General features: G+C 40.8%; 1 protein-coding gene across 4 annotated transcripts in view; it reads right to left on the bottom strand.

Moving 5' to 3' along the window:
* Window positions 1-2332: 2332 nt before the first annotated feature.
* STYK1 (serine/threonine/tyrosine kinase 1) overlaps window positions 2333-26700 on the bottom strand; it is a 54186-nt gene continuing 29818 nt past the window's right edge. For 2 of the 4 annotated variants that reach the window (XM_024991664.2, XM_024991666.2), the window contains exons 2-10: window positions 21465-21561; window positions 20687-20821; window positions 17833-18099; window positions 13570-13751; window positions 12946-13029; window positions 10973-11181; window positions 8162-8202; window positions 7004-7100; window positions 2333-4071 (exon numbers count right to left, since the gene is read on the bottom strand). In XM_024991664.2, the coding sequence (XP_024847432.1) occupies window positions 3867-4071; window positions 7004-7100; window positions 8162-8202; window positions 10973-11181; window positions 12946-13029; window positions 13570-13751; window positions 17833-18099; window positions 20687-20821; window positions 21465-21528 (1284 nt within the window). In that variant the 5' untranslated portion in view covers window positions 21529-21561 and the 3' untranslated portion in view covers window positions 2333-3866. Of the gene's footprint in view, window positions 4072-7003; window positions 7101-8161; window positions 8203-10972; window positions 11182-12945; window positions 13030-13569; window positions 13752-16760; window positions 16799-17832; window positions 18100-20686; window positions 20822-21464; window positions 22107-26700 lie in introns of those variants that run through there. The other 2 variants (NM_001143868.2, XM_024991663.2) reach the window with 2 other exon arrangements.

Here is a 26700-nt window from a genome sequence, read left to right as displayed (position 1 = left end):
TGGACTCCAGGCTCCTCTGTCCATGGGATTCTTCAGGCACAAAATACCTAAAGTGTTGTGCACGAACATGATTTGAGAACTCTGGTTCAGATTATTCTAAGTTAAGTTACATTGTCAAGTTTCAATAGGACATGATTTCCAGGTCGGCATTCGCTCAGTTCCTAGATATGTTAGAATTGTTTTTTAACCATAAAGGATAAATTGGAAAAGAAAGACTGGGAGATGAGGAAATCAAAACAATAAAACAAATCCTAACACGGATTCAACTTGATTAAATGGTAGACATTATAATTCTCTTTTCTATTCATTACCTTGGAAATACCTGATTTGAATGATAAGTGAAATATGCCAGAAATATAACTGTCCTTTTGGAAAAAGCCTGGCCAATTGAGGGGAAAATCCAGTTTTCTTTGAATAAACAATTACTATATCCAGTTTTCCAGATCTATATGTAGAAAAACAAATCAAGTTGAAAATAGCAATCGTCTGTTTCTTTGTCTTCTATCAAAACAAACATTAACATACAATGTGAAATAAGTTAGCAAAATATTTTAAAAATAAATTTATTTCACCTTTATCTTACCCCTTTAAATTTATATTGCATTTATTTTATACTGTGTATATTTTACATCTCTATATAAATTACTATACTTTTATTAGGATCAAGTGTTCAAAATATTGTTCCTAATAAAGATATGTAATAAAAAAAAATGGAGGCACCAGTTTACTACTAAATAAGTGACTTGAGGACTTGAGTCATTCAGGTTTGTCTTTATTTTCTCCAGGGAGACTAACTTTGAGCTTTGTATGTGGTATAAAATGAACAACTATTTGCAGAATTAATATTTTGTTCCTCTTACATATTTTTAAAACTGTACTTTTCCACTGAGTCTATTTTTGTACATGGTGGGTATTTTGTGAAGTATTCTCTCCTGGATCATCTAACTTATTCCCAGAATTTTGATAGAGTTGATTTTTATTATTTCTAAATTACCCGTGATGGATGAGTATCAAGTACTACTTTGAATATTGTTGCTAAAGGCGAATTCATTATTTCCCTTGGGGAAAAAAAATACAGTGTGAAAGAGCACCGCTCCGTTTCATCGGCACCACTCCCCTCCTGCCTCACTGTGCCTCCCTGCAGTTCCTCAAACTGCTCTTTTTCTTGCCTCAGTGTTTTCATGTAAATAATCTTTCTCCTGGAAAGCTCTTCTCTTCACTGTCAGGCTTACTCACCCCCTTTCTAAGGTCTCATTTCAAATGCCACTTTTTTCAGCCAGGTCCCCTCTTTTTACTCCCTTCCATTTACCCTGTACTTTTTCTTCATAGCACTTACAACGGTTTGTAATTCACAAATACACATTCTTGTTGTTCAGTCGCCAGGTCGGGTCCGACTATTTGCGATCCCAAGGACTGCAGCACACTGGGGCCTCCCTGACCTTCACCATCTCCACACCACACGTTATGCATACAAACATGTCTATAACGTCCCTTGCTTTCTAGACTCTAATCCAACACTGTTTCTTTTATCCAGCATCTAGCACAGTGTCTGGCACAGATGCCCTTAACACTCAATTCTTTGAAAATATTGAATAAATATTTTGTAAATTAGACATAAGGGAACAGCTGAGAACAATGACAATCCATAGGATTTCATTGTTTTGTGCTGAGCCATTCTACCTCCCTTCTCCCTATTGCTACTTAGCACATATTAAAATTCTGACTAGTCACTATAGTATTCCTACAGGTGCAAGAATTGTTATGCAGTTGGGTGACTCCATCAGGATTATGCAAACTTTTTAAACTGCCAGTCAGCTTTCCTATAGTAGCCTTGAATGTCTCTTCAAGAGTAACTGATGTATTCTTTAAAATCAGACCATGTGTTCAACTGAATTGTGATAGTCATGATACTTCTAGTATGTTGAAATAGTAGGAGGTGACTGCCATCATCCAGACACTCACACAAAAATAATGACTTCCTCATTTCAGTCATGTGGTATTTGTACTATAGGCTTCCCCGGGTGGTTCAGTGATAAAGAATTCGCCTGCTAATGCAGGAGGATGTGGGTTTGCCCCTGGGTCAAGAAGATCCCCTGGGGAAGGAACCCATTCCAGTATTCTTGCCTGGGAAATCCATTGGACAGAGGAGCCTGGGGGGCTACAGTCCATGGAGTCATAAAAGAGTCAGACGCAACTAAACAACAACAACAATTTGTACTATACCATCATCTTTAAGTATGTCCTGCCTTGCAATGTGACTGGCAGACCAAGGTTCTCTTCTTGGTCACCACAGATGTTAAATGAAAAATATATGAAGGAGGACCTAGGATAGTAAAGGGGTGGGTAAGGAAATTAATATTTATTGTCATATAGTACATGCCACATGTGGTACAAATAACACCCTTTCATTCCATTCTCACAACAACCCTGTGAAGTGGGTATTATCCCCTTTTTACACATGAGGAATCTTTTTTGACAATGTAGATTGTCTCTTGAATTTTCCTGTTGACATTAATTCACATTTATTTATTTTCGTCCTCCTTATTGTCAAGATTTTGGCAACTGTATAACCCAAACTGTATACTTTCACTCAATAAATATTGATTTAATGAAATAAGTTTCACAGTACATCATTGAATGATTGAAAATCAGAACCTACCATCCTTCTATCTCAGGTTACATCTTTTTCTAGCACTCCTTGAAGGCATCCTGACCTAGTGAGCACCCTTGCTGGTTTCCATATTTCCCACTTATTAAATACATACACAGTCTATTCATCATCAACCCTATTGGACTGTCTGAGCTCAGTCTCCATAGTCTCATTTGTCATTGTGCAGTCACTCAGTCATGCCCAACTCTTTGTGATCCCATGAACTGCAGCACACCAGGCTTCCCTGTCCTTCACTATCTCTCGGACTTTGCTCATTCATGGCCGTTGAGTCAGTGATACCAACCAACCATCTCATCCTCTGTCGCCCCCTTCTCCTCCTGCTCTCAACCTTTCCCAGCATCAGGGTCTTTTCCAATGAGTCAGCTCTTCACATCAAGTGGCCAAAGTACTGGGGCTTCAGCTTCAGCATCAGTCTTTCCAATAAATATTCAGGGTTGATTTCCCTATTCTAACGGGGACCAGAATGCCAGCCTGATGGATGATACATAACCAATGCTCTTAATCATGGAATCACCCCTCCAGCTTCTAGTTAGAATAGTACCAACAGGATTTACCTATCTCAGAATTAGATAAAAGGGGGCTGCATTTCTCCATATAGGGTGAGCTTATACCTTAGGGTGAGCTCAGAAATCTTCCTTAATGGTTCTCCTTCATCCCTGCACGAATGGACCAGAAGTGAAGAACTATATGACCTTCCTCTCCCTTCTCTGTGAAGGATGGACCTTGGTCTTCACCTATACTCCTGAGAAAATAGAACCTTTCATTTTCTTTTCATAAATTTCTTTATCAACTTTCTCTTCCCTCATTTGATTCCAATTTTCTGGACCTTACTATAGTCAGAGTTTGGAAACAAAGGAAACAAGCCTGTGGTAGGAGGGACCAACTTATCCATGCCATGTTGCAACAAAGATTGCAAATTTGTAAAACCTCCCTTGAATGGACACTGTCCAACCCATCTACCCTGTGTCTTCAGAATTGGGACAGCAGAAATGAACTGCATTTCTCCGTCTCAAGGGTACATGGTGAGGGCAGTCTCATTCAGCATCATTTCAGGTTTCTAGTGAAATGTGTAGGGGAAGATTCAAGATTCATGTCCCATTTCTCCTTTTAACTCCCACTAGAAAAGTCTTTGTTCTTGGAGAAACTGCTTTCAAGAGTATACGATCTCCCCAAAGTGGGTGTTGTCCCAGGACCTTCAGAAGATGCTGTAGCAGTAGGAGACACTCTCCACGCTGACACCTGCCACAGCTGCGTACAGTTCAGGTACCACCAACTCCGGTACTTGCAACACAGCCTTGTCATTTGCACTTTGAGCAGCAGTTTCGAGACATGAGTGTAGCTTTCTAAGTGAGGGGCGGCTGTCCTCACTCCAACGCCAGCAGGACTTCATGAGACCATACCTGAAAGGGGAGCAAGAGAAACTGACTTCCTTGACAAGGCAAATGTTTGAAAAACATGCTTCTTCGCTTACAAATCTTAACAAAAGAACCCTACAATTCTGTAATCTATTCATCACCCTGTCCCACACTCTTCCCAGAGAATACTATTCCTTCTCACCTTCCTAAATACTAAATCTCTTAATATCTTAATCTTTTTTATAATAAGAATGACTGATGATTTTTTTCTACTGTAACTTTTATTATGGAAAACATTGAACACACATAAGTGTAGAGAATAGTTATACTAGTCACACGAATAGTATACTAGTTAATACTAGTCAATAGTTATACTATGGGCTTCCCTAGTGGCTCAGTCAACAAAGAATCATTTTTTTTTACATGAATGCAAACTTTTTTTACATGAATGTGAATTCACATGAGTTCCTTTATTCAGCATAATACTAAAATCTTCTAATCCTATTTCATCTATTTATCACCTTATTCTTTTTCTTTTCCTTTTTTAAAAAAATTGGGATATAGTTGCTTTATGGGCTTCCCTCAGGGCACAGATGGTAAAGAATCCAATACAGGAGACCTGGATTCGATCTCTGGGTGGGGAAGATCCCCTGGAGAAGGGCATGGCTACCCACTTCAGTATTCTTGCCTGAAGAATTCCATGGTCACAAGAGCCTGTCAGGCTACAGTCCATGGGGTCAATGTCATGTTGGTTTCTGCTGTACTACAATCAGTATGACAGAACAGTTTTGTTGTTTTTTCTATTACCAAAAACTCTTTCAGAAGTTAAGTGTTTTCATCCTACATATTATGAACTTGCATCATTCCAGACCACTGCTATAACTTACCTACTAGTATGAGCTACATTACAACAGGGGAAAATAAGAAGATGTGGAATAACATGATTCATAGTAATTTCAGATACTATAATCAGATAGTTCTTTCCATTAATCCAGGTCATTTTCTCCCTTTATTATTTAGCTTCCCCAGGAAATGGCCTTAGATAATGTGTTTACCACCTTCAATCTGTCTTTGTTTCAATCCAGTTTCTAGAGAATGTGTAACACAGTCTGTTATCAAACGCTCTTTGTCAAGTCTCATTCCCGCCCAAGAACTTACAGCAGCTTCCTATTGTTCATCTTATAAAGTCGGCATCCTACCCCCAGCTTCTTACCACATAGGCCTTGCTTAGCGGGATCCCTCTCCTCCTCCTAAGACAACATCTAGCTATGCCCCAGACATGGTTAATAACACCCAGCTTTTTCTTTGCTTATGCTCTGCCCAAGGCATTAATATCCTCTCCCTGGTTATTCTTTCCTATTAGTATAAGTAGGAATTTTCAATTCCTTCCCTTATAACCTGTGTTATATGGGAAACACACTGTGTTTCCCATACTCTTTAATGTTGTACCATTAGACTTTGTATAAGATGTTATGTTACTCTACTAATACTGATACCATTTACCAAGAACATACTTATTATAAAAGGCATGGTGTGCCTAGTCGACTATTCAGTCATGTCTGACTTTGCAACCCCACAGATTGTAGCCCACCAAGCTCCTCTGTCCATGGGATTTTCTAGGCAAGAATGCTAGAGTGGGTTGCCATTGCCTCCTCCAGGGGATCTTTTCAACCCAAGGACCCAACCTGAAGTCCTGTGTCTCCTGCATTGCAGGCAGATTCTTTACCCACTGAGCCATCAGAGAAGCCCAAAAGGCATGGAAAGGAAACTTAACATGCATTATTTCATTGCAGCCTCACAATTACTTTGAGGCAGGACTATCATTTTACCTATTTTAAGTTAAGTAAACAATGTAACATATAGGACTAAGACTGAACATGTGTCTTTTTGACTATGACATGAATCTGAGCTTTTAACCAGTCTACTCATTGCTTCACACTTTCTGTTGATTTTCATGTTCTGTCAGGTATTCCTCATCCAAATATTACATGGTTCAAGATCAGGTACTTTTTCAGTTAAATGTCTCTACCTATCCCCAGTATCAAGGACAGCCATATATATACATATATATATATATATATATATATATGGCCTTCAAGAAATATTTGTCAATAATTTCATTCTAGTATACCCAGCAGTATCATCACTATACTATGTGTGTATAAGTATATACAATTATTATTTTTAGCTTTTTTTAATATGCTTGATACAATTACTGTTTGTATTTGTGGGAAACTCAGGTGCTAGAAAGTTACTTTTCCAGTACTGAAGAATTTACAAAATAACAGCAATTTAAACAGAAATGTATATCAATATATTATCCCCTGCTTTCTTAAAAATAATTGAAGCCTTTCTTATAGTCTATCATAACCTGCTTTGTACTTTATTGTTTATGAAATTCTGCATGTAATTTTTACTTTTCTGCTTCTATGTTAGTTCACCAACTGTCCCTTTCTGCTGGCAATTTGATATCTTCCCTCTGCTGTCTAATTTCTTCTCACTGTCTTTCTTCTGATGGGCTTCCAACATGCTTAGAACCAGGAAAAATTTTTTTAAGTTAAATATCAAATAAGAACCAGTGAATAACTGTGGATTTTATGACAACTATATTAGAACTGAAGCTGGTAGTCTCTGAGACTGACATTTATATAGCTAAAACAGTGCTGTACCTGCATTGGATTTCATCTGTTTTAAAAGATTCCAGAGGAACTAAGATTTAACAATGTTAGCAAATCTAAATTTCTAATATAGCATTCAGTGGCTGCCTCCATATTGTGTATGTGTGTGTTTGTGTCGCACACATACACACACACAAATGTAAAGACACATATACACATATATATAAGCAGATGTATTTTCTGCATAGGTTTGGTTTAAGGTTGTACCTTAGCACATAGAGGACAGCTGAGGATCATCTGAGCCACTTTACAAACAGCATGACTGATAAAGAGCAAAAAAGATTTTAAAAGCCACTTACATGGTGTGTGTGCAACTACTGGGTCTCTCCATGACTTGCCCTCTTTGGAGATGCTGTAGGATATTGGTAGGAGGGACTTCAGGATATGGAGGTGCCCCTGTTGGTATGGAAAGAGTGAGACGAGTAAGACAACTTTAGGGTCTTCTAGAACATAAACGACTAAGTGACTTCACTTTCACTTTTTACTTTCACGCATTGGAGAAGGAAATGGCAACCCACTCCAGTGTTCTTGCCTGGAGAATCCCAGAGTCAGGGGAGCCTGGTGGGCTGCCGTCTATGGGGTCGCACAGAGTCGGACACAACTGAAGCGACTTAGCAGCAGCAGCAGCAGAATATAAACTATAACTAACACTATTTTCCATCTACCCGGGCTAATCACCTACAAAAGTAGGAAACCTAATAGGTATAATGTAGTTGATCCCTGGTGATCAGATAAGGGTATAACTTGGAGAATTTTGGAGAAAGGAGATGTTGGGGGAAGGAGACCTGATAATTTAGGAATATGTCAAGTCTTTAGGAATGTAACAAAATAAAGCTAAGCGAGAAATAAGATCTGCCCTCTACTTCTCAAACAAGAGAAAGTGCTGCAGTTTCTCAGTCAAACGGATTAATAAATCTAAAGACAACATTTATATATTTATGCAAGATCAGCCTAGGGGCTTCCCAGGTGGCGCTAGTGGTAAAGAATCTGCCTTCCATTGCAGGAAACTCAAGAGATGTGGTTTCGATCTCTGGGTGGGGAAGATCCCCTGGAGAAGGAAATGGCAACTCCCTCCAACAAGAATTTGCCTGAAAAATTCCATGGACAGAGGAACCTGGCGGATAACAGTCCATGGGGTTGCAAAGAGTTGGACACGACTGAGCACCTGAGCACACACAAGATCATCCTTGGAATACTCCTTGGATTTTAAAATATGCCATGGAATTGGTAAAGCCTTTGGGGAAAGAAAGAGGAAGGAGGGAGACAGTTAGGGAGGGAACCATGACTTCCTAAGACTATCTCAAAAATCAAGCTTGGATTCTGAAAATGTGTCAGCTCAGTTAGATCTTCAGCAATTGTGCTGAAACCCCTTCTCACAGCAAATGCCATCTACCACACAAATAAACATCCTCGCATATTTCTATAGGGGGTGCCACTACTTTGGGGATTTTCCTTACCTAGAGTCACCATCTCGTACAGCAGGATCCCAAAAGACCAGCTGTAAAAGAAACAAAGCTGTTTACTTCACTTTTATTTCTGCCTTTCATAAAGATGGCTCACTTAAATACCAGAGACCTTCAGTAAGAAACCATGACAACGGCAGTGAATGGGAATCAAGGGTGATTGGTACAATAAGCAATGTAGTTATGCCATTAGAAAATATTTCTGTCCAGTCCCCTTCGAATCTAATTTCCTTGAGAGCTCGATTTATGTCTCCTTTCTTCACATTAATAGATATTTACTATTATTTGTTAAATATTATATATGAATAGATATTATACATTAATAGGTATTTACACACTAATAGATATTTACTCTTATTTGTTAAATGCTATGAGCGCTTATGCAAATGCAAACATTCACTCAAACATATAAAAATTCTCATGTATCTTTTTCATCTTTTCCATTCCTTCCTGCTGAAATTCCAGCTTTTATTCTTCAGTTCAGTTCAGTCGCTCAGTCCTGTCCGACTCTTTGCGACCCTATAAATTGCAGCACGCCAGGCCTCCCTGTCCATCACCAACTCCCAGAGCTCACTCAAACTCACGTCCATCGAGTCAGTGATGCTATCCAGCCATCTGCCTCCAATCCCTCCCAGCATCAGAGTCTTTTCCAATGAGTCAACTCTTCGCATGAGATGGCCAAAGTATTGGAGTTTCAGCTTTAGCATCAGTCCTTCCAATGAACACCCAGGGCTGATCTCCTTCAGAATGGACTGGTTGGATCTCCTTGCAGTCCAAGGGACTCTCAAGAGTCTTCTCCCAACACCACAGTTCAAAAGCATCAATTCTTCTGCACTCAGCTTTCTTCACAGTCCAACTCTCACATCCATACATGACCACTGGAAAAACCATAGCCTTGACTAGATGGACCTTTGTTGGCAAAGTAATGTCTCTGCTTTTGAATATGCTGTCTAGGTTGGTCATAACTTTTCTTCCAAGGAGTAAGTGTCTTTTAATTTCATGACTGCAATCACCATCTGCAGTGATTTTGGAGCCCAAAAACATAAAGTCTGACACTGTTTCCACTGTTTCCCCATCTATTTGCCATGAAGTGATGGGACCAGATGCCATGATCTTAGTTTTCTGAATATTGAGCTTTAAGCCAACTTTTTCACTCTCCTCTTTCACTTTCATCAAGAAGCTTTTTAGTTCCTCTTCACTTTCTGCCATAAGGGTGGTGTCATCTGCATATCTGAGGTTATTGATATTTCTCCCGGCAATCTTGATTCCAGCTTGTGCTTCTTCCAGCCCAGCGTTTCTCATGATGTACTCTGCATAGAAGTTAAATAAGCAGGGTGACCATATACAGCCTTGACATACTCCTTTTCCTATTTGGAACCAGTCTGTTGTTCCATGTCTTAGTTCAAGGCCAAGCAGGGTTTATCTTTTATCTACTATATCCTCAGTAGATCTAACTGCCCAAACCTAGGTAAAACATTAACAGAGCAAGTTTTGTACATAAATGGACTAAGTAGTTGCCTAAACAATATGATTTGAGAGACATATGTTTCATTATTCTACAGCATCATTGTGAAATGAGCAGTATCTCCCAAGGAAGTTTATTACTTCCAGACCTCTGTTGAAAAGCAGATATCAGGGAAACAGCAATGAAATGAAAAATCAGTGTCTTAATTGATTCACCACATTAACTGGTGTTCTAAATTTCCCCTGAAGCTCCTAACATTCATGGCTGGTAAGATATCCTGTATTATACCTACCTGCTCCTCCAAGCAGATGAGTCATATGGTTACCAAAGTCAATTGTTATTCTTTGCAATCCTGTTTATGCCAATCATACATGTAGCTATAACTACGTTATCAATTAAATACTATGTAGATTGGTTAAATATACATGCCAAAAGCCTTAGCTCCCTGAAAACTAGGTTGAATACTTTCAAAACATTCTCTAAAATCAAGCCGCTAAAAAGAGAGTGTTGTCGAACTGTGTGAGTGAGACAACTGTAGAAAACTGGGGGAAATTTAACAATAAATGCCTGCAGTCAAACTTCATCACAATTGTTTTATACAAGAAATACAACATGTAACTTCATTTAGCACAGCACGTGTAGCCTCTTGGCCTTCCTCTGAAAGACTGATAAATATCCATTTATATGTTTTAAGTTAAAATAAATTGAGTATATAAATACACATATACATGGGCTTCCCTGGTGGCACAGTGATAAAGAACCTCCCCACCAATGCAGGAGAAGTAAGAGATAAGGTTTGATCCCTGGGTCAGGAGGATCCCCTGGAGGAGGAATAGGCTACCCAACTCCAGTATTCTGGAAACTTTCATGGACAGAAGAGCCTGTCAAAGTCAGATACAACTGAAGCGACTTAGCACAGCACATACATATATATATATGTAAATATATATATTTTTTCTTTTTAATAGCTCCTAGTTTAAACTTTTGATTAAGTGGATCTGCCTCTTTCAGATAAAACTAGATAAAGAGATAGAACTATACCAAATCAAGTCCTCAGATATTGGTGTGAATAATCTATTCATTTTTCATTTTTTCTCTCCTAATCAAGGCTTCTAATCTGACACAGAGGGAATACTTCAGGAGGCACTAAAAAGGATTGCAGACAGCTGCCAACTATGAGCTCTGCCACATAACACACATTTTTGCTTGAGAGTCTGTCTGACTTCAAAGCAGAGACTTCATGCATAGACTTAATTGACAACAGACCCAGTCATGTTCACAGGCAGGAGGACACTGAAGTCAAGAAAGGAGGAACTCCACGGGGCAGGAACAAACCGTACATGTCTCCTTTGATGCCAGCTGGTTTCAGCAGAAGCCGTTCTGGGGCAAGCCACTTGAGGGGTACCACGCGAGTGGAGGAGATGGCCCCTCGGGAATGAACTTCATAAGCCAGGCCCAGCCCGCAGAGCTTAGCAGTGAGGTCACACTGGATTAGAACATTCCTGGCTGCCACATCGCCATGGAACAGACGCTTCTCCTGGAGAAATTCCTGTCAGAGTGATGTCAAAATGGATCAGCTCTCCGAGGTCATGGCTTGGGTCCCAGATAAAGTGAAGCAGATCCTCGAAAAGACATTTTCTACCCTGAACAAGCCGCATTAATAATGACATATCCATTCTCCCCCAAACTCCCTCCCATCCAGGCTGCCACATAACACTGAGCAGAGTTCCCTGTGCTCTACAGTAGGTCCTTGTTGGTTATCCATTTTAAATATAGCAATATGTATTTATATGGCTGAGTCCCTTTGTTGTCCACCTGAAACTATCACAACATTGTTTATCGGTTATACTGCAATACAAAATAAAAAGTTTAATATAAAAAAAAAATAATAACATGTCACGTCCACACAGCTACTAAGTGGCAGTGACCAGAACCAAATATTCTAATTCATAAAAAGCACAGTACTTATAATGAATCAGACATGTTTGCATTGTGTTTAAGATCAACAGTTTCCAGAAATTCATTCTTTAAAAAAATTAATAAAAACTTTATTATGTTTTTTTATGAGTTGTTTTAGGGTGAAAACAAAGTTGAGTGGAAAAGCCAGAGCACTCAGGCCTCCTGCCCCTTAGTTTCCTCTATTAACAGCTTGCACTACTGTGATACATTTGTTACAACTGATGAACCTATGTGCTCAGTTGCTCAGTTGTGACTCTTTGCAACCCCATGGACTGTAGCCCACCAGGCTCCTCTGTCCATGGGATTTCCCAGACAAGAATACTGGAGTGGTTTGCCATTTCCTCCTCCAGATCTTCCCGATACAGGGATCAAACCCGTGCCCCTTGCATTAGAAGTGCAGAGTCAACCACCAGACCACTAGGGAAGTCCCTATTTAGGTTAGTCTAAAATAAAGACAAGATCTCATTTTCACCCCCTTCTTATTCCTCCTCTTCCACTTGTTCTTTGTTCCTTTTCAAGTATATGCAATTCCTGTCACATTCAGTATTACAGCAAGTCTCCTGCCTAACACATTCTGAGCTAGTATTTCTTGTTCTTTAGGTATAAATTATAAACATTCTTCTGGCTCTGTAGCCTTTCACCCATTCGTTTTCTCTTCCCAAATCTTCTACCAACTTATCTTTTCCTCTTTTACATCTGCTAACAGTATATATAGGGAAGTATGAGAAGGGGCCAGCAGAGGATGAGGTGACTAGATAGCATCACCAACTCAATAGACATGAATCTGAGCAAACTCTGGGAGATAGTGGAAGACAGAGGAGCCTGGCTGGCTACAGTCCATACAGCTGCAAACAGTCAGACACGACTGAGTGAACAACATGTGGGCATATAGCTCTTGGCCCTGGTGCCTTTACCTTTAAGACTGAGAAACCTTTTAAAACCCTTCTTGGGACTTCCCTGGTGGTCCAGTAGTTAAGACTCTGTGCTTCCCGGGGCACAGGTTTGATCCCTGGTCGGGGAACTAAGATCCTGCATACCTCATGGTGTGGCCAAAAAAAAAATTATTTTTTAATAAGCAATAAAAGAAATAAAACCTTTCCTGTTTCTTCTAGAAACCCTAAAGTGACCACTTTCTACCTAGAATTACTAATCCTGAATTATATTATCTAAATAATTTCATAAAGAGAAAATTGAAAACAATTAGTCGATGCTTGAGTTTCTGCCCCCTAACTTCCACCAGATTTCATTTATAATATATACCCCATTTGAGAACATAAATATAAGAAATATGACATTAAATACTAGGCTAACAAAAAAGATCACTGCCATCTGTTGTCACTTCTCCAAGCCTTACCAAAGCCAAAAGGACCTGCTTCCCAATGTGATATATTTGTTTCTCTGTGAGGTCATAGGGAAGACCATCCATGGTCATCACATCCTAAAGAGATAAAGAAAAAGGCATTACATCAAAATGACATGAACAGATCTAAAGGGAAAAATAAGGAAAGAAATATTCTTAAATGCAGTTACTGAAGCTAGGGCAAAGACACAAAAATATAAGGACTTGGGAATTCCCTTGGCAGTCCAGTGGTTAGGAACCCACACTTTTACTGCAAAGGGCCTGGGTTCAATCATTTATCAGGGAAGTTAGTTCCCATTAACCACATGACATGGCCAAAAATAAATAAATAAGAATTTAAAAACAAAAAAATGTACAAAAGCTAAAAGATTCAAGGAGAGATGGTATGAGAGATTCCCAGGTATGCAGAGAAGTGCCATGATTTACTGGACCAGGAAGACAATAAAGAATGTAGGTGAATAGCAGAATGAAGGAAGAACAGAATTTGTCAGGCTAATTGGTATGTGCATAGCTAATCAACCAGGTCAAGCCTTTCTTCCTAGTCAGGCTAATTGGTATGTGCACAGCTAATTAACCAGGTCAAACCTTTCTTCCTAACACCTCTGCCCCACCACTCACCCGGCGACAGGTCCAGAGAAAGCTGAGCAGGTCTCCGTGGGCCACATCCTCCAGAACCATGTAGAGCGGCAGCCTGTCTGTGCAGCAACCTTCCAGCTGTACCAAGTTTTTGTGCTTCCCCAAGTATAGATAGAATTGGATTCGCCCTAAGAAATCCTGCACCTCTTGGAGCCCAGTTGGTTCTGTGGAGGACAGAAGAACCATGGGGAATGAGCAGTCAGAGTGCCAATAAAGTGGGGAGTATGAGGCAGGAAGCAACATCAGATATAAATTTCAAAGCTTCAAAGGGGAATGAGCGTAGACCAAAAGTAAACAGAAAGGGGATCAATTAGATGATCTTCGATGTCACTGTTCTTTTATCAAAGGTAACATAGACCCACAGTTCTTCCCAACTAGTTAGACTTTCCTCTGCCTAATAAAATTGTTCTGTTTACATTAAAATATTATCACACATGCTATTTTCTTGTTGTTACATGCTATGAGGTCCCAAAAGAATCAGACATAACTCAGTGACTAATGTCTGATTCTTTTGGGACCTCATAGACTGTAATCCACCAGCCTCCTCTGTCTATGGGATTCTGCAGGCAAGAATACTGGAATGGGTTGTCATTTCCTTCTCTAGGGGATCTTCCTGACCTAGGGGTTGAACCTGTTTCTCCTGCATTGCAGATGGATTCTTTACTGCTGAGCTACATGGAAGCCCCTGACTATAACATCAGCTCAGTCGCTCAGCCATGTCCGACTCTTTGCGACCCCATGAATCGCAGCATGCCAGGCCTCCCTGTTCATCACCAACTCTCGCAGTTCACTCAGACTCATGTCCATTGAGTCTGTGATGCCATCCAGCCATCTCATCCTCTGTCATCCCCTTCTCCTACTGCCCCTAATCCCTCCCAGCATCAGGCTCTTTTCCAGTGAGTCAACTCTTTGCATGAGGTAGCCAAAGTATTGGATTTCAGCTTCAACATCAGTCCTTCCAAAGAACACCTAGGACTGATCTCCTTTAGGATGGACTGGGTGGATCTCCTTGCAGTCCAAGGGACTCTCAAGAGTCTTCTCCAACACCACAGTTCAAAAGCATCAATTCTTCTGCACTCAGCTTTCTTCACAGTCTAACTCTCACATCCATACATAACCACAGGAAAAACCGTAGCCTTGACTAGATGGACCTTTGTTGGCAAAGTAATATCTCTGCTTTTCAATATGCTATCTAGGTTGGTCATAACTTTCCTTCCAAGGAGTAAGCATCTTTTAATTTCATGGCTGCAGTCACCATCTGCAGTGATTTTGGAGCCCAAAAACATAAAGTCTGACACTGTTTCCACTGTTTCCCCATCTATTTCCCATGAAGTGATGGGACCAGATGCCATGATCTTCGTTTTCTGAATGTTGAGCTTTAAGCCAACTTTTTCACTCTCCTCTTTCACTTTCATCAGGAGGCTTTTAGTTCCTCTTCACTTTCTGCCATAAGGGTGGTGTCATCTGCATATCTGAGGTTATTGATATTTCTCCTAACAATCTTGATTCCAGCTTGTGTTTCTTCCAGTCCAGCATTTCTTATGATGTACTCTGCATGTAAGTTAAATAAGCATGGTGACAATATACAGCCTTGATGTACTCCTTTTCCTACATGGAACAGTCTCCAGTTCTAACTGTTGCTTCCTGACCTGCATATAGGTTTCTCAAGAGGCAGGTCAGGTGGTCTGGCATTCCCATCTCTTCAGAATTTTCCACAGTTTATTGTGATCCACACAGTCAAAGGCTTTGGCATAGTCAATAAAGCAGAAATAGATGTTCTTCTGGAACTCTCTTGATTTTTCCATGATCCAGCGGATGTTGGCAATTTGATCTCTGGTTCCTCTGCCTTTTCTAAAACCAGCTTGAACATCTGGAAGTTCACAGTTCAGGTACTGCTTAAGCCTGGCTTGGAGAATTTTGAGCATTACTTTACTAGCATGTGAAATGAGCGCAATTGTGTGGTAGTTTGAGCATTCTTCGGCATTGCCTTTCTTTGGGATTGGAATGAAAACTGACCTTTTCCAGTCCTGTGTCCACTACTGAGTTTTCCAAATTTGCTGGCATATTGAGTGCAGCACTTTCACAGCATCATCTTTCAGGATTTGAAATAGCTCAACTGGAATTCCATCACCTCCACTAGCTTTGTTCGTAGTGATGCTTTCTAAGGTTCGTAGTGATGCTTTCTAAGGTTTCTACTTGACTTCACATTCCAGGATTTCTGGCTCTAGGTGAGTGATCACACCATCGTGATTATCTGGGTCATGAAGATCTTTTTTGTACAGTTCTTCTGGGTATTCTTGCCACCTCTTCTTAATATCTTCTGCTTCTGTTAGGTTCATACCATTTCTGTCCTTTATCGAGCCCATCTTTGCATGAAATGTCCCCTTGGTATCTCTAACTTTCTTGAAGAGAACTCTAGTCTTTCCCATTCTGTTGTTTTCCTCTATTTCTTTGCATTGATCGCTGAGGAAGGCTTTCTTATCTCTTCTTGCTATTCTTTGGAACTCTGCATTCAGATGCTTATATCTTTCCTTTTCTCCTTTGCTTTTCGCTTCTCTTCTTTTCACAGCTATTTGTAAGGCCTCGCCAGACAGCCATTTTGGTTTTTTGCATTTCTTTTCCATGGGGATGGTCTTGATCCCTGTCTCCTGTACAATGTCATGAACCTCTGTCCACAGTTCATCAGGCACTCTATCTATCAGATCTAGTTTCTAAATCTATTTCTCACTTCCACTGTATAATCATAAGGGATTTGATTTAGGTCATACCTGAATGGTCTAGTGGTTTTCCCCACTTTCTTCAATTTAAGTCTGAATTTGGCAATAAGAAGTTAATGATCTGAGCCACAGTCAGCTCCCAGTCTTGTTTTTGCTGACTGTATAGAGCTTCTCCATCTTTGGCTACAAAGAATATAATCAATTTGATTTTGATGTTGACCATCTGGTGATGTCCATGTGTAGAGTCTTCTCTTGTGTTGTTGGAAGAGGGTGTTTGCTATGACCAGTGCGTTCTCTTGGCAAAACTATAGTTTTTGCCCTGCTTCATTTTGTACTCCAAGGCCAAACTTCCCAGGTGTCTCTTGACTTCCTACTTTTGCATTCCAGTCCCGTATGATGAAAGGGACATCTTTTTTGGGTGTTAGTTCTAAAAGGTCTTGTAGGTCTTCATAGAACCGTTCAACTTCAGCTTCTTCAGTGTTACTGGTTGGGGCATAGGCTTGGATTACCGTGATATTGAATGGTTTGCCTTGGAAACGAACAGAGATCATTCTGTCATTTTTGAGATTGCATCCAAGTACTGCATTTCGGACTCTTTTGTTGACCATGATGGCTACTCCATTTCTTCTAAGGGATTCCTGCCCACAGTAGTAGATATAATGGTCATCTGAGTTAAATTCACCCATTCCAGTCCATCTAGTTTATGACTATAACATAGATATTAATATTTTGTTGAAGGAATAGAAAACTAATGGTTGATATGTATATAGGTTCAAATTTCATAATTCTCATTTGATGCATAAAGAATGACTTTCCGACAGAGCTTTATAGATTTGAGAATAAGGAATCCAGGATGGTGTGCAGGTTACAAATATGTGTGACTATTACACAGATTAAGCTGAGGTGACAATCTTCTCCCAAACCTCAATATTCTAAACCAAGAAAAGATCTGTATTCTGCTGCTTTCTTAAAGCACTTTGCTTCTGTTTTGTTTACTTGTTTTCTTTTGTTTGCTGGACAAATTGTTTATTGTTCCTTCTGCTTTTAATTACATTCAATAAAAACAGCAATGATAAAAAATGTTATCACACATTAAAATATTATTATTTCTAGACCTTTTGATTATGATTCTTGCTAATCCTATCTCTGTTCCGTTTTATGTATCCATCATTACTGGTCCACATCATGAGTATCAGTCAAAAAGAAAATGAAGTATCTGGAAAAGGAATCAAATAGGCAAGAAAAATGAAGAAACAACCTCAAAATCCTCATCCAAGAAATATTCAATAGGCAAAAAGTTAATTTTAACAGCCTTAATAGGCAAGGTTGAGCTAGGGAAAGACCCAAAGAAGAAGTTTTCTGCTCTTGAATTTTTACTTTCTATTTCCTTCTTATTGTGGGCCAGCTGTGGTCACAAGTATCTGCTGATTAACATCCTAATGTCTGAAAATCCTGTTAGCATTCCCTGTTGAGGGTTCACAGTAAAAATGTTAAAAGAGGAAAAGAAGTGCAGTACTCCTCCTTTTACCTTTTAAAGTCTTGAGGACCACACTCCTGGGCTTCGCAGGGTTCCCAGTGTGTATTGTGGTGCGATAGATGGCCCCATAGCTACCACTGTGGATTTGCTCCAGAACTTCAGAGAGTTGCTCCCGGGGCACCTGCAGCTTAGCCAGGACTTGTGCAGAAGTTCGCAGAAGGCTTTCCACCGAGGTCTCCTCAAGTGGTACAAACACAGTTCCCCCAGGTCCTGCTGCTTCCTGGCTTAGGTTCCCAGATGGAGGCACGTGGGCAACACCTAAAACAAAGAGGTGACACCAACCAGCTTTTTTCTGGCCCCATGGACTCCAGGAAATCAGAACCTCAAACAAACCAGCAAGAAGTCCCTTCAGAAATTTTCTCTCTTGGGTCAATGTGAGGTACCTTCAGGTGCTTCTCAATGAACCAGCATCATCTACAAACCTTGTAGAATATATGTCATAATCCCATTACTTCTAAGGCAACTTAAGATGGACCTCTGAAAACTGGTAAAGACATTTCTGTTCAGTCTTTCTCAGAATTCCAGTTCAGTATGAGTAGAGTCTAGAGACAATTCAAAAAGCTACTGAATATATCTTCAAACCACAGACACCTAAAGTGATGGTAACTGCGAGGGGAGCTATCATTTGAGTCAATAAAGTGACTTTCAAGAGCAAAACAGAGGTATGGATAAGTACTCGGCTCTAAGCTAAAGTTATTCTTCTTCCCTCAAGTTGTCCCCAAAATCAAATTATTCCATATTTCCCAGAGTCTCAATCAAGAAAGTCTTGGATTTCCCTGGCAGGCCAGTGGTTATGGGCTTCCCTCGTAGCTCAGTCGGTAGAGAATCTGCCTGCAATGCAGAGGACCTGGGTTAGATTCCTGGGTGGGGAAGATCCCCTGGTGAAGGAAATGGCAACACACTCCAGTATTCTTGCCTGGAAAATCCCATGGACAGAGGAGCTTGACGGGCTACATACAGTCCATGGAGTCGCAAAGAGTCGGACATGAGTTAGTGTGTAAACAACAACGTTGAAATCGGTGAGCCTGGAACCAAGTGAGATAATAAAAGAGTTACAGGAGATGAGGCCAGCAGAGAGGACTCTGATCATGTTAGGCCACTGAAAGAATTTAATCTATTTTTCATTCTAAGATGACAAGCTACTGGAGGTTTCATGCAGAGAATTAACAGGGCTCACTTAGGCCTTAAAAGAATCATTCAACTGCTCTGAGGAGTACAGACAGTGAAAGGATACAGGCAGAAGCAGGGAAACTAGGTAACGGTGTATTACAATTTTCTATGAGAGGTGAGGGTGACTTGAGTCTCTTTTGAAGGTACAGTTAAACAGGATTTGCTAATAGATTGGATACAGAATGTGAGAGAAAGAGGAGGCAAGGACATCTTCAGATTTCATTTAGACTTCATTTTAGATTGAACACATAGTGAGCTGGGCTTGCCATTTATTATGACAGGGAAGACTATGAAGAGGAAATTGTGAGGGGAATTTCAGGACTTTTGTTTTACACATGCTATATATTTTAACTGTGGTGCTGGAGAAGGCTCTTGAGAGTCCCTTGGACTGCAAGGAGATCAAACCAATTAATCCTAAAGGAAATCAGTCCTGAATATTCGTTGGAAGGACCGTTGCTGAAGCTGAAGCTCCAATTCTTTGGCCACATGATACGAACAGCCAACTCACTGGAAAAGACCCTGATGCTGGGAAAGATTGAATGCAAAAGGAGAAGGGGTTGACGGAGGATGAAATGGTTAGATAGCATCACCAACTTAATGGACATAAACTTGAGCAGACCTGGGGAGAGAGTAGAGGACAGGGAAGCCTGGTGTGCTGCAGTCCATGGGGTCACAGAAAGTTGGACACGACTTAGTGACTCAACAACAACAACAACAAATAAGAAAATCAGGATACAATTTAGAGAAGGAGAAGGGATCCACCACTCTAGAGATTCATATCGCTGTCAGGATTTTTTTCCCTTCTTTTTTCTCTGAGTTTTCCATTCAAGCTGGCTCTCTTTCATCATATGCTCAGTGATACTCCAGAATAGCATGCTATCATCTCCTACCTAGTGCTTCAAAGACTATTATGGGACTTCCCTGGTGGTCCAGTGTTTAAGAATTTGCCTACCAATGGAGGGGATATGGGTTCAATCCCTGATCCAGGAAGATTCCACATGTCACAGGGCAACTAAACCCATGCGCCACAACTTCTGAGCTTGAGTGCTCCACAGCCCATGTTCCGCAACAAGAGAAGCCACCAGAGTAAGTCCGTGTACCACGACGAAGAGTAATCCTGGCTGGCCAAAACTAGAGAAAGCCAGGAGCAGCAGTGAAGACCAGAACAACCATAAATAAATTTTTTAAAATCATTAAGAAAAAAAAAAGACTATTATTAAGGCTACTCCTTTACATCAGAAATTCCAGAAGCACAAAGTAGAGGTGGAATGTATTATAGAGTAAAATGTCATCCTTCGAAGCTCATTACAAAGCCTTTGGCTTTATCCCCAGGCTTCCTCCCCAGTCCTTAGACACTCACATGGCCAAAGATTTGATGGTGCAATAGGACAAAGAAAACAGAAAGAGGTTACATGAGGCCTCTCTTGCCTTCTCTTCTTTCAGCTAACAAGAAATTCTGAAATTTCTTGTTATATAAATATATGAAATTCATATATTGAATTTCAACTCATGACATTCCTAAGAAAGGCTCACCTGTTGCTCTCAACTCCACAGGAGGGGACCCATACCATCTATCTCATCAGAGTCCTTGAGATTTGACCTCACTGAAGGTTGGGTCTTCTTTCCTACCATCTCCATCTTTCTCAAGTCACTGCCCAGCCTGTTTGAGTCTTACCTCGAGGTCCTGGAGACTGCTGTTGGGCTCTCTGTCCTCTGATAAAAAGCCACAGGATGACACCAAGGAGGATGAGGAAGGTACCAACTAGGAGGGTTGGGATGATGATGATTTCATACTGCTGTTCCCGGATAACTACGTAGGAGATCAAGCAAGAAGAGATTGAAGAAGCCCCCTAACCGGACTCCCCCTCCCCTGAGTCTTCAGCTCACCGTATGTGACATGATTATCTCTTCCTTCTGATCAGCTCCCTGATCTGAATCCCTATGCCCCTGTTTCTCAGCCCAGCCCTGTGCCTCCTCTCTCATTTTTCCTGCTGAGATGAAAGTGCAGTACATCTTTATCTCCCATTGCCACTCTCCCCTACCCTGCCCCCCTCCTTCAAAGAAAATGGTCCCTAACGCCAATTCCTTTCTCACCACTCTCTTCATTTTATTAGAAATCAAATGATCTTTCTTCCAGAATCTCTTCAGATCTTGTGCGTGCATGCTAAGTCACTTTAGTTGTGTCTGACTCTGTGCGACCCTATGGACTGTAGCCTGCCAGGCTCCTCTGTCCATGGGATTCTCCAGGCAAGAATACTGGAGTGAGTTTGTCATGCCCTTCTCAAGGGAATCTTCCCAACCCGGGGATCAAACCCGTGTCTCTTACGTCTCCTGCCGTGGCAGGTGGATTGTTTACCTCTAGCACCACCTGGGAAGCCTTGTTCTGAAGCCCTCTTCAGATGTTAATCTCCATCAAAAATCAGGGGACGGATCTCTGTATCACCTGTACTTACTACACAGCTTGTCACTGAGACTGCATTCCAACAGCATCCGCATCACGCCCCTCTCATTTCCCATCACAACGCAGTGGTCCACTCCAGCGCTTGACCCCTTGAGGACGCACAGAGCACCACTGAGAATGATTCCCAAGGCTTGAGTTGTTTTGACAAAAATAAAATGGAGCACACACAGAACTTTAAAACACCTCTCCAGATCACTGGTTATTAAGTATCTGGCTAGCTGGAACTCTCTGAGCCACCAATTCATCTCTATCTATCTATCTGATAGTCGAACAGGAAGAAATTGTTTCTTCCTGCCATTATCATTTTATACAGCTAATCCAGCCTTGATCTGGTCTGATCCTTTCATGCCGTTGTTTCTAAAATTATTTTAAAGGCTCCCCTCCTGCCCTAGACTCCTGCTCTGATGGTCAGGTTCACAAATGATATAAAATTGTGGTTCATGGGAACAGATGTGGGAAAGATTTATCTCCCTAGCAGTCCTTAAGCAGGTCTAATTTTCTTTTTCTGTGTATCTCCTAATTTTTTAAACAAAACACTTAATTTCATTTTTATACAAACCTAATTCAGACCATGAACAAATAGTTGGTGGATTTCAAGAGAGATGAGTTATACACTTGCTTTCCTTCTCTGACATACCCACCCCACCCCACCCCCCACCCCACCCCGCACTGCATTCACACTACTAATGAACAGACAGCAGCTATGAATAAAACTATTTAGTTTTGCAGCTCTCGAAGCTTCCTCTGTTCTTCATATAAAGATAGATACAGACACTCATTCTTACCAGGGTATGGGTTAAAGAAAGTGTCAGTGCTAAGCTCTCTTCATTTTTTTTTTAAACAAAAAGTAAATATATTCATGATTCAAAAATAAAACTACAAAATGGTATACCATGAAAATATTTTTTCTACCCTGTCCTTCTCCATCTATCCAGTTCCCAATTCCCCTTCAAGTAGTATATAGTTACCGGTGTCTTGTTAACCTGGCCAGAGATTCTTTTTATTGTTATACTCTACACCATCAGCATATGCTGCATTTAGTCGCTTAGTCATTTCCAACTCTTGGTGACTCCATGGATTATAGCCTGCCAGACTCCTCTGTTCAAGAAGATTCTCCGGACAAGAATACTGGAGTGGGTTGCCATGCCCTCCTCCAGATCTAATTCCATATTATCAGCACATATTTCCAAAAACCCAGTTCTTTCTTTCTGAAGAGAACTGGTGGTTACCACTCTTCCATATATGTAAAAACTTAATTTTGCCCTTGGTTAACATAATTCTGTGGCCAGCAAAGCCAAAGTCTTTAATTCTGATTGGTCTGAAACAAATATGGTGATTTCCCACTCTAAACAGGTGACCTAGTTCTGTAAAGATTTAATCACAAGGTAAAATTTAGAAAATCAGAATCGTAGCTTATATGATATTATACTATATTGTACAGTATGACATTAGTCATCTTATGCTCCCTTCTGTTACATCACATGTTTTGCTTTATTATTGATACTGCTTGCATATGTGCTGATTCACTTCAGTTGCGTCTGACTCTGTGGCACCCTATGGACTGAAGCCCTGCAGGCTCTCTTCTGTCCATGGGATTCTCCAGGCAAGAATACTGGAGTGGGTTGCCATGCCCTCCTCCAGGGGATCTTCCCTACCCAGGGATTGAACCCACTTCTCTTACATCTCCTGCATTAGCAGGTGGGTTCTTTACCTCTAGTGCCACCTAGGAAGCCCTATTATTGATACTAATAACCACTAATATCCTATCGAGGCAGAGTGTCTCAATTCTGGAAACAAATATGCAAAGAAACCTCCCAGCCAGTTGAATCTTCTTTTCACTCTTCCTGGAGCTCCATGAGTTTGTCTGAGGGAATGAAAATTAAACAATTTCCTTACAACTCAGACGACAGACAGGTGTGTGACTGGTTGACAGAAGCCTAAGTCAACAGAGGAGTAGCTAGGAGGAACATCCCAGAGAGAAAAGGAAAGTTTGATCGTCTTATCTGTGGGTTTGCACATAGTGAGGGATCTATGAAGTTAATGAATTGTAAGATAGCAAAGTCCCTCTGATCTAGTTTGTGAGGCAAAAAGGCAAGGTGAGAGTTCCCACAATTCCACAAGACCACATGAAAGGGAAAACACTCTGTAAGAAACAGCAAGCCTTGAAAAAGGGTGGAGAGAACAAGGTCCTAAAAATAAAACGTTAGCTCAGCCAGGACAATCAAACATAATTTGAAAACGTCATTCTGATTCTTATTTTCCTTTCCACTTACTTCCTTTTCGGTGCATTATCAGAGGTAATTATTTTTATTCAGGGAGCAGCCAGTTAAACGAGTTTGACTCTGGGAAGTCAGTCCTGTGAGTACCTCTCTTACCACACACAGGAGAAAGAAAGGGGAAGGTGGCAGCTCCAGCTCATGAGCTCTGCCCAGAAACCAAACTACACACCCACTGACACATACTTGAGCACAAAACATAAAGTCCTGTGTATGTGTCCCCACATAGAGTTGCTCAGGGTGGAAACCCCTAATGACAACACATAGCCATGCACACCTATGTCCAAAGACCCAAGTCCACGCTCATACCCTTTCACTTAGACGTCACACTTACACAGAGCATTCACCTTTGGATGCAACGTGACCTTCTATGTCATTTCCAGAGCAAGGTTCTCACAATCAGTTTTATTTGATCAGCCCTTTGTGAGCTTCCCTGGTAGCTCAGAGGTTAAAGCGTCTGCCTGCAATGTGGGAGACCTGGGTTCATTCCCTGGGTCAGGAAGATCCCCTGCAGAAGGAAATGGCAACCCACTCCAGTATTCTTGCCTGGAGAATCCCTTGGACAGAGAAGCCTGGCAGGCTACAGTTGATGGGGTCGCAAGGAGTTGGACACAACTGAGTGACTTAGTCCAGCACACACAGCACAGAATTTAAAGACACAGCTTAATAACAAGTAGCAATCCGATGAAACTGGACACTGGAGCAAGGAGATAAACCTATATTCTGTTGTTGTTTAGTCACTAAGTCATGTCCGACTCTTTGAGACCCCATGGACTATAGCCCACCAGGCTCCTCTTTCCATGGGAATTTCCCAGGCAAGAATACTGGAGTGGTTTGCCATTTCCTTCTCCAGAGGATCATCCTCACCCAGAGATTGAACCTGCCTCTCGTTCACTGGCAGGCAGATACTTTACCACTGAGCCATCATGGAAGTCCAATAAGATATATAAAGAAAGATATATATGTATATATATTAGATCATAGGAAAGAGCACCTGCTTGGACTCCCTTCAGTGACTCTCTTCAGTTACCTTCTACTTAAAGGACTATCCATTTTGTTGCAACTGGTGGAATTTCATTCTTTTTAATGGCTGAGTAGTTATTTTATTGAAGATATATAAGCATGCGTTTCTGCAAATAAAGTACTCTTGTTTCACTCGAGACTTGGGTCCCCCACGTCCTTCTTTTCACTGACTCCAGTCCCCAGGTCCCGGTCTGTAAAGACCATAACAAAATAGGAATTTGCTCACAAGGCTATGGAGGCTGATAAGTCCTACAATCTTCCACCTGCAAGTTGAAAACCAGGAAATCTGAGACCGTAATTCAACCTGAAGCTGGAGGCCAGAAAACAGGGGTTATAGCGTCGGAACTCCAGATTTTCCTTATGCCAACATCGCATGGTCTTAATCACTGAAGCTTTGTAGTATGTTTTAAAATAATTAAGTTATGGGGATTCCCTGGTGGTCCAGTAGTTAAGACTCAGCATTTCACTGCCAAGGGTCTGGATTCAATCCCTAGTCAGGGAACTAAGATCCTATAAGCTGCTCAGTGTGGCCTCCCCTCAAAAAAAATGCAAATTATTAACTGAGTCCTACAGCTTTGTTCTCTTTTTGAAGATTGTTCTGGATACTTTCAATCCCTTGTGTTCCTTTTTAAATGAATTTTAGAATCAACCTGTTGCTGCTGCTGCTGCTGCTAAGTCGCTTCAGTCGTGTCTGACTCTCCGCGACCCCATGGACTGAAGCCCAACAGGCTCCTCCGTCCATGGGACTCTCCAGGCAAGAGTGCTGGAGTGGGGTGCCAACCTGGCCATCCCTAAAAAAAAGGCCATCTGGAATTTTGGCAAAGACTACATTGACTGTATCTATCAACTTGGGAATATTGTCGTCTTAACAATATTAAGTCTTTCTACTTCCTATGGGATGTCTTTCCATTTACTCTGTTCTTGCTTCATTCCTTTCAATGATATTTTGGAATTTTCAGTATACCAATCTCATTTGCTATCAATAGCATTTACAGTTCCGTGGCCTTGAGAGGATAATTAGAATCTGTGTATGATTGGGAGATACCACTTAATGTTGTGTCTCTAAGAAAATCAGTTCTAGAACAGGTTGGACAATACATGCTTCCTAGAGGCTGGCCAGACATGCCATATATAAGATAATAGAAGCCCACTACTGATCTTTCTCATATCTGGATAATTACACAGACTGTAGAGCACCACTTTTTTTTTCTGTGGCTCTCAAAGTTAGAACCCAGTGTCTTTTTTTTTTTTTTTTTTACTGTCCTGAGTTGGTATAAATTTCTTAGGATGCCATGAATTGGTGGGACTAGAGAGGGTATCCAAAGAATCACAGCTCTAAATTCCTACCTAAAGGGACTTAAGACCACATTCCAATGCAGGGGGTGCAGGTTCATTCCCTGGTCAGAGAGCTAGATCCCATATGCCACAACTAAGTTTGCTTGCCACAACTAAAGGTTCCATGTGCCACAACTTGGTGACATTGGTGAAGACCTGGTGAAGCCAAATAAACAAATATTTTTAAATGAATAAATAAATTGTTTTCCAGGTGTTTGTACAGTAAGCTCTTTCCAATGATTACACTTTGGCCAGAGAAATCTATACTATACCAAATAAATGTATATAATTTTTAAAGAATGCACACCTGGCATACTCATATATCCATGAAAGCCTACAGGAAACCTTACCACATAGAGCCTACCAAAGCATTCAGATCATAAAATTCTTATATTCACTTGTAACAATAATATTTCTCTCTACATCATTTTTGTCTCCGCCATTCTCTCTGAATACTAATATATAAATTCCCTGGTGGTTCAGTGGTAAAGAATCTGCTTGCCAGTGCAAGAGATGCAGGTTCGATCCCAGGGTTGGGAAGATCCCATGAAGCAAAAAATGGCAACACATTCCAGTATTCTTGCCTGGAGAATC

Source organism: Bos taurus, chromosome 5, assembly GCF_002263795.3.
Source record: "Bos taurus isolate L1 Dominette 01449 registration number 42190680 breed Hereford chromosome 5, ARS-UCD2.0, whole genome shotgun sequence".
Classification (NCBI taxonomy): domain Eukaryota; kingdom Metazoa; phylum Chordata; class Mammalia; order Artiodactyla; family Bovidae; genus Bos; species Bos taurus.
Note: the sequence above shows the minus strand (reverse complement) of the source record. Positions and strands in the feature narration are given on the sequence as shown.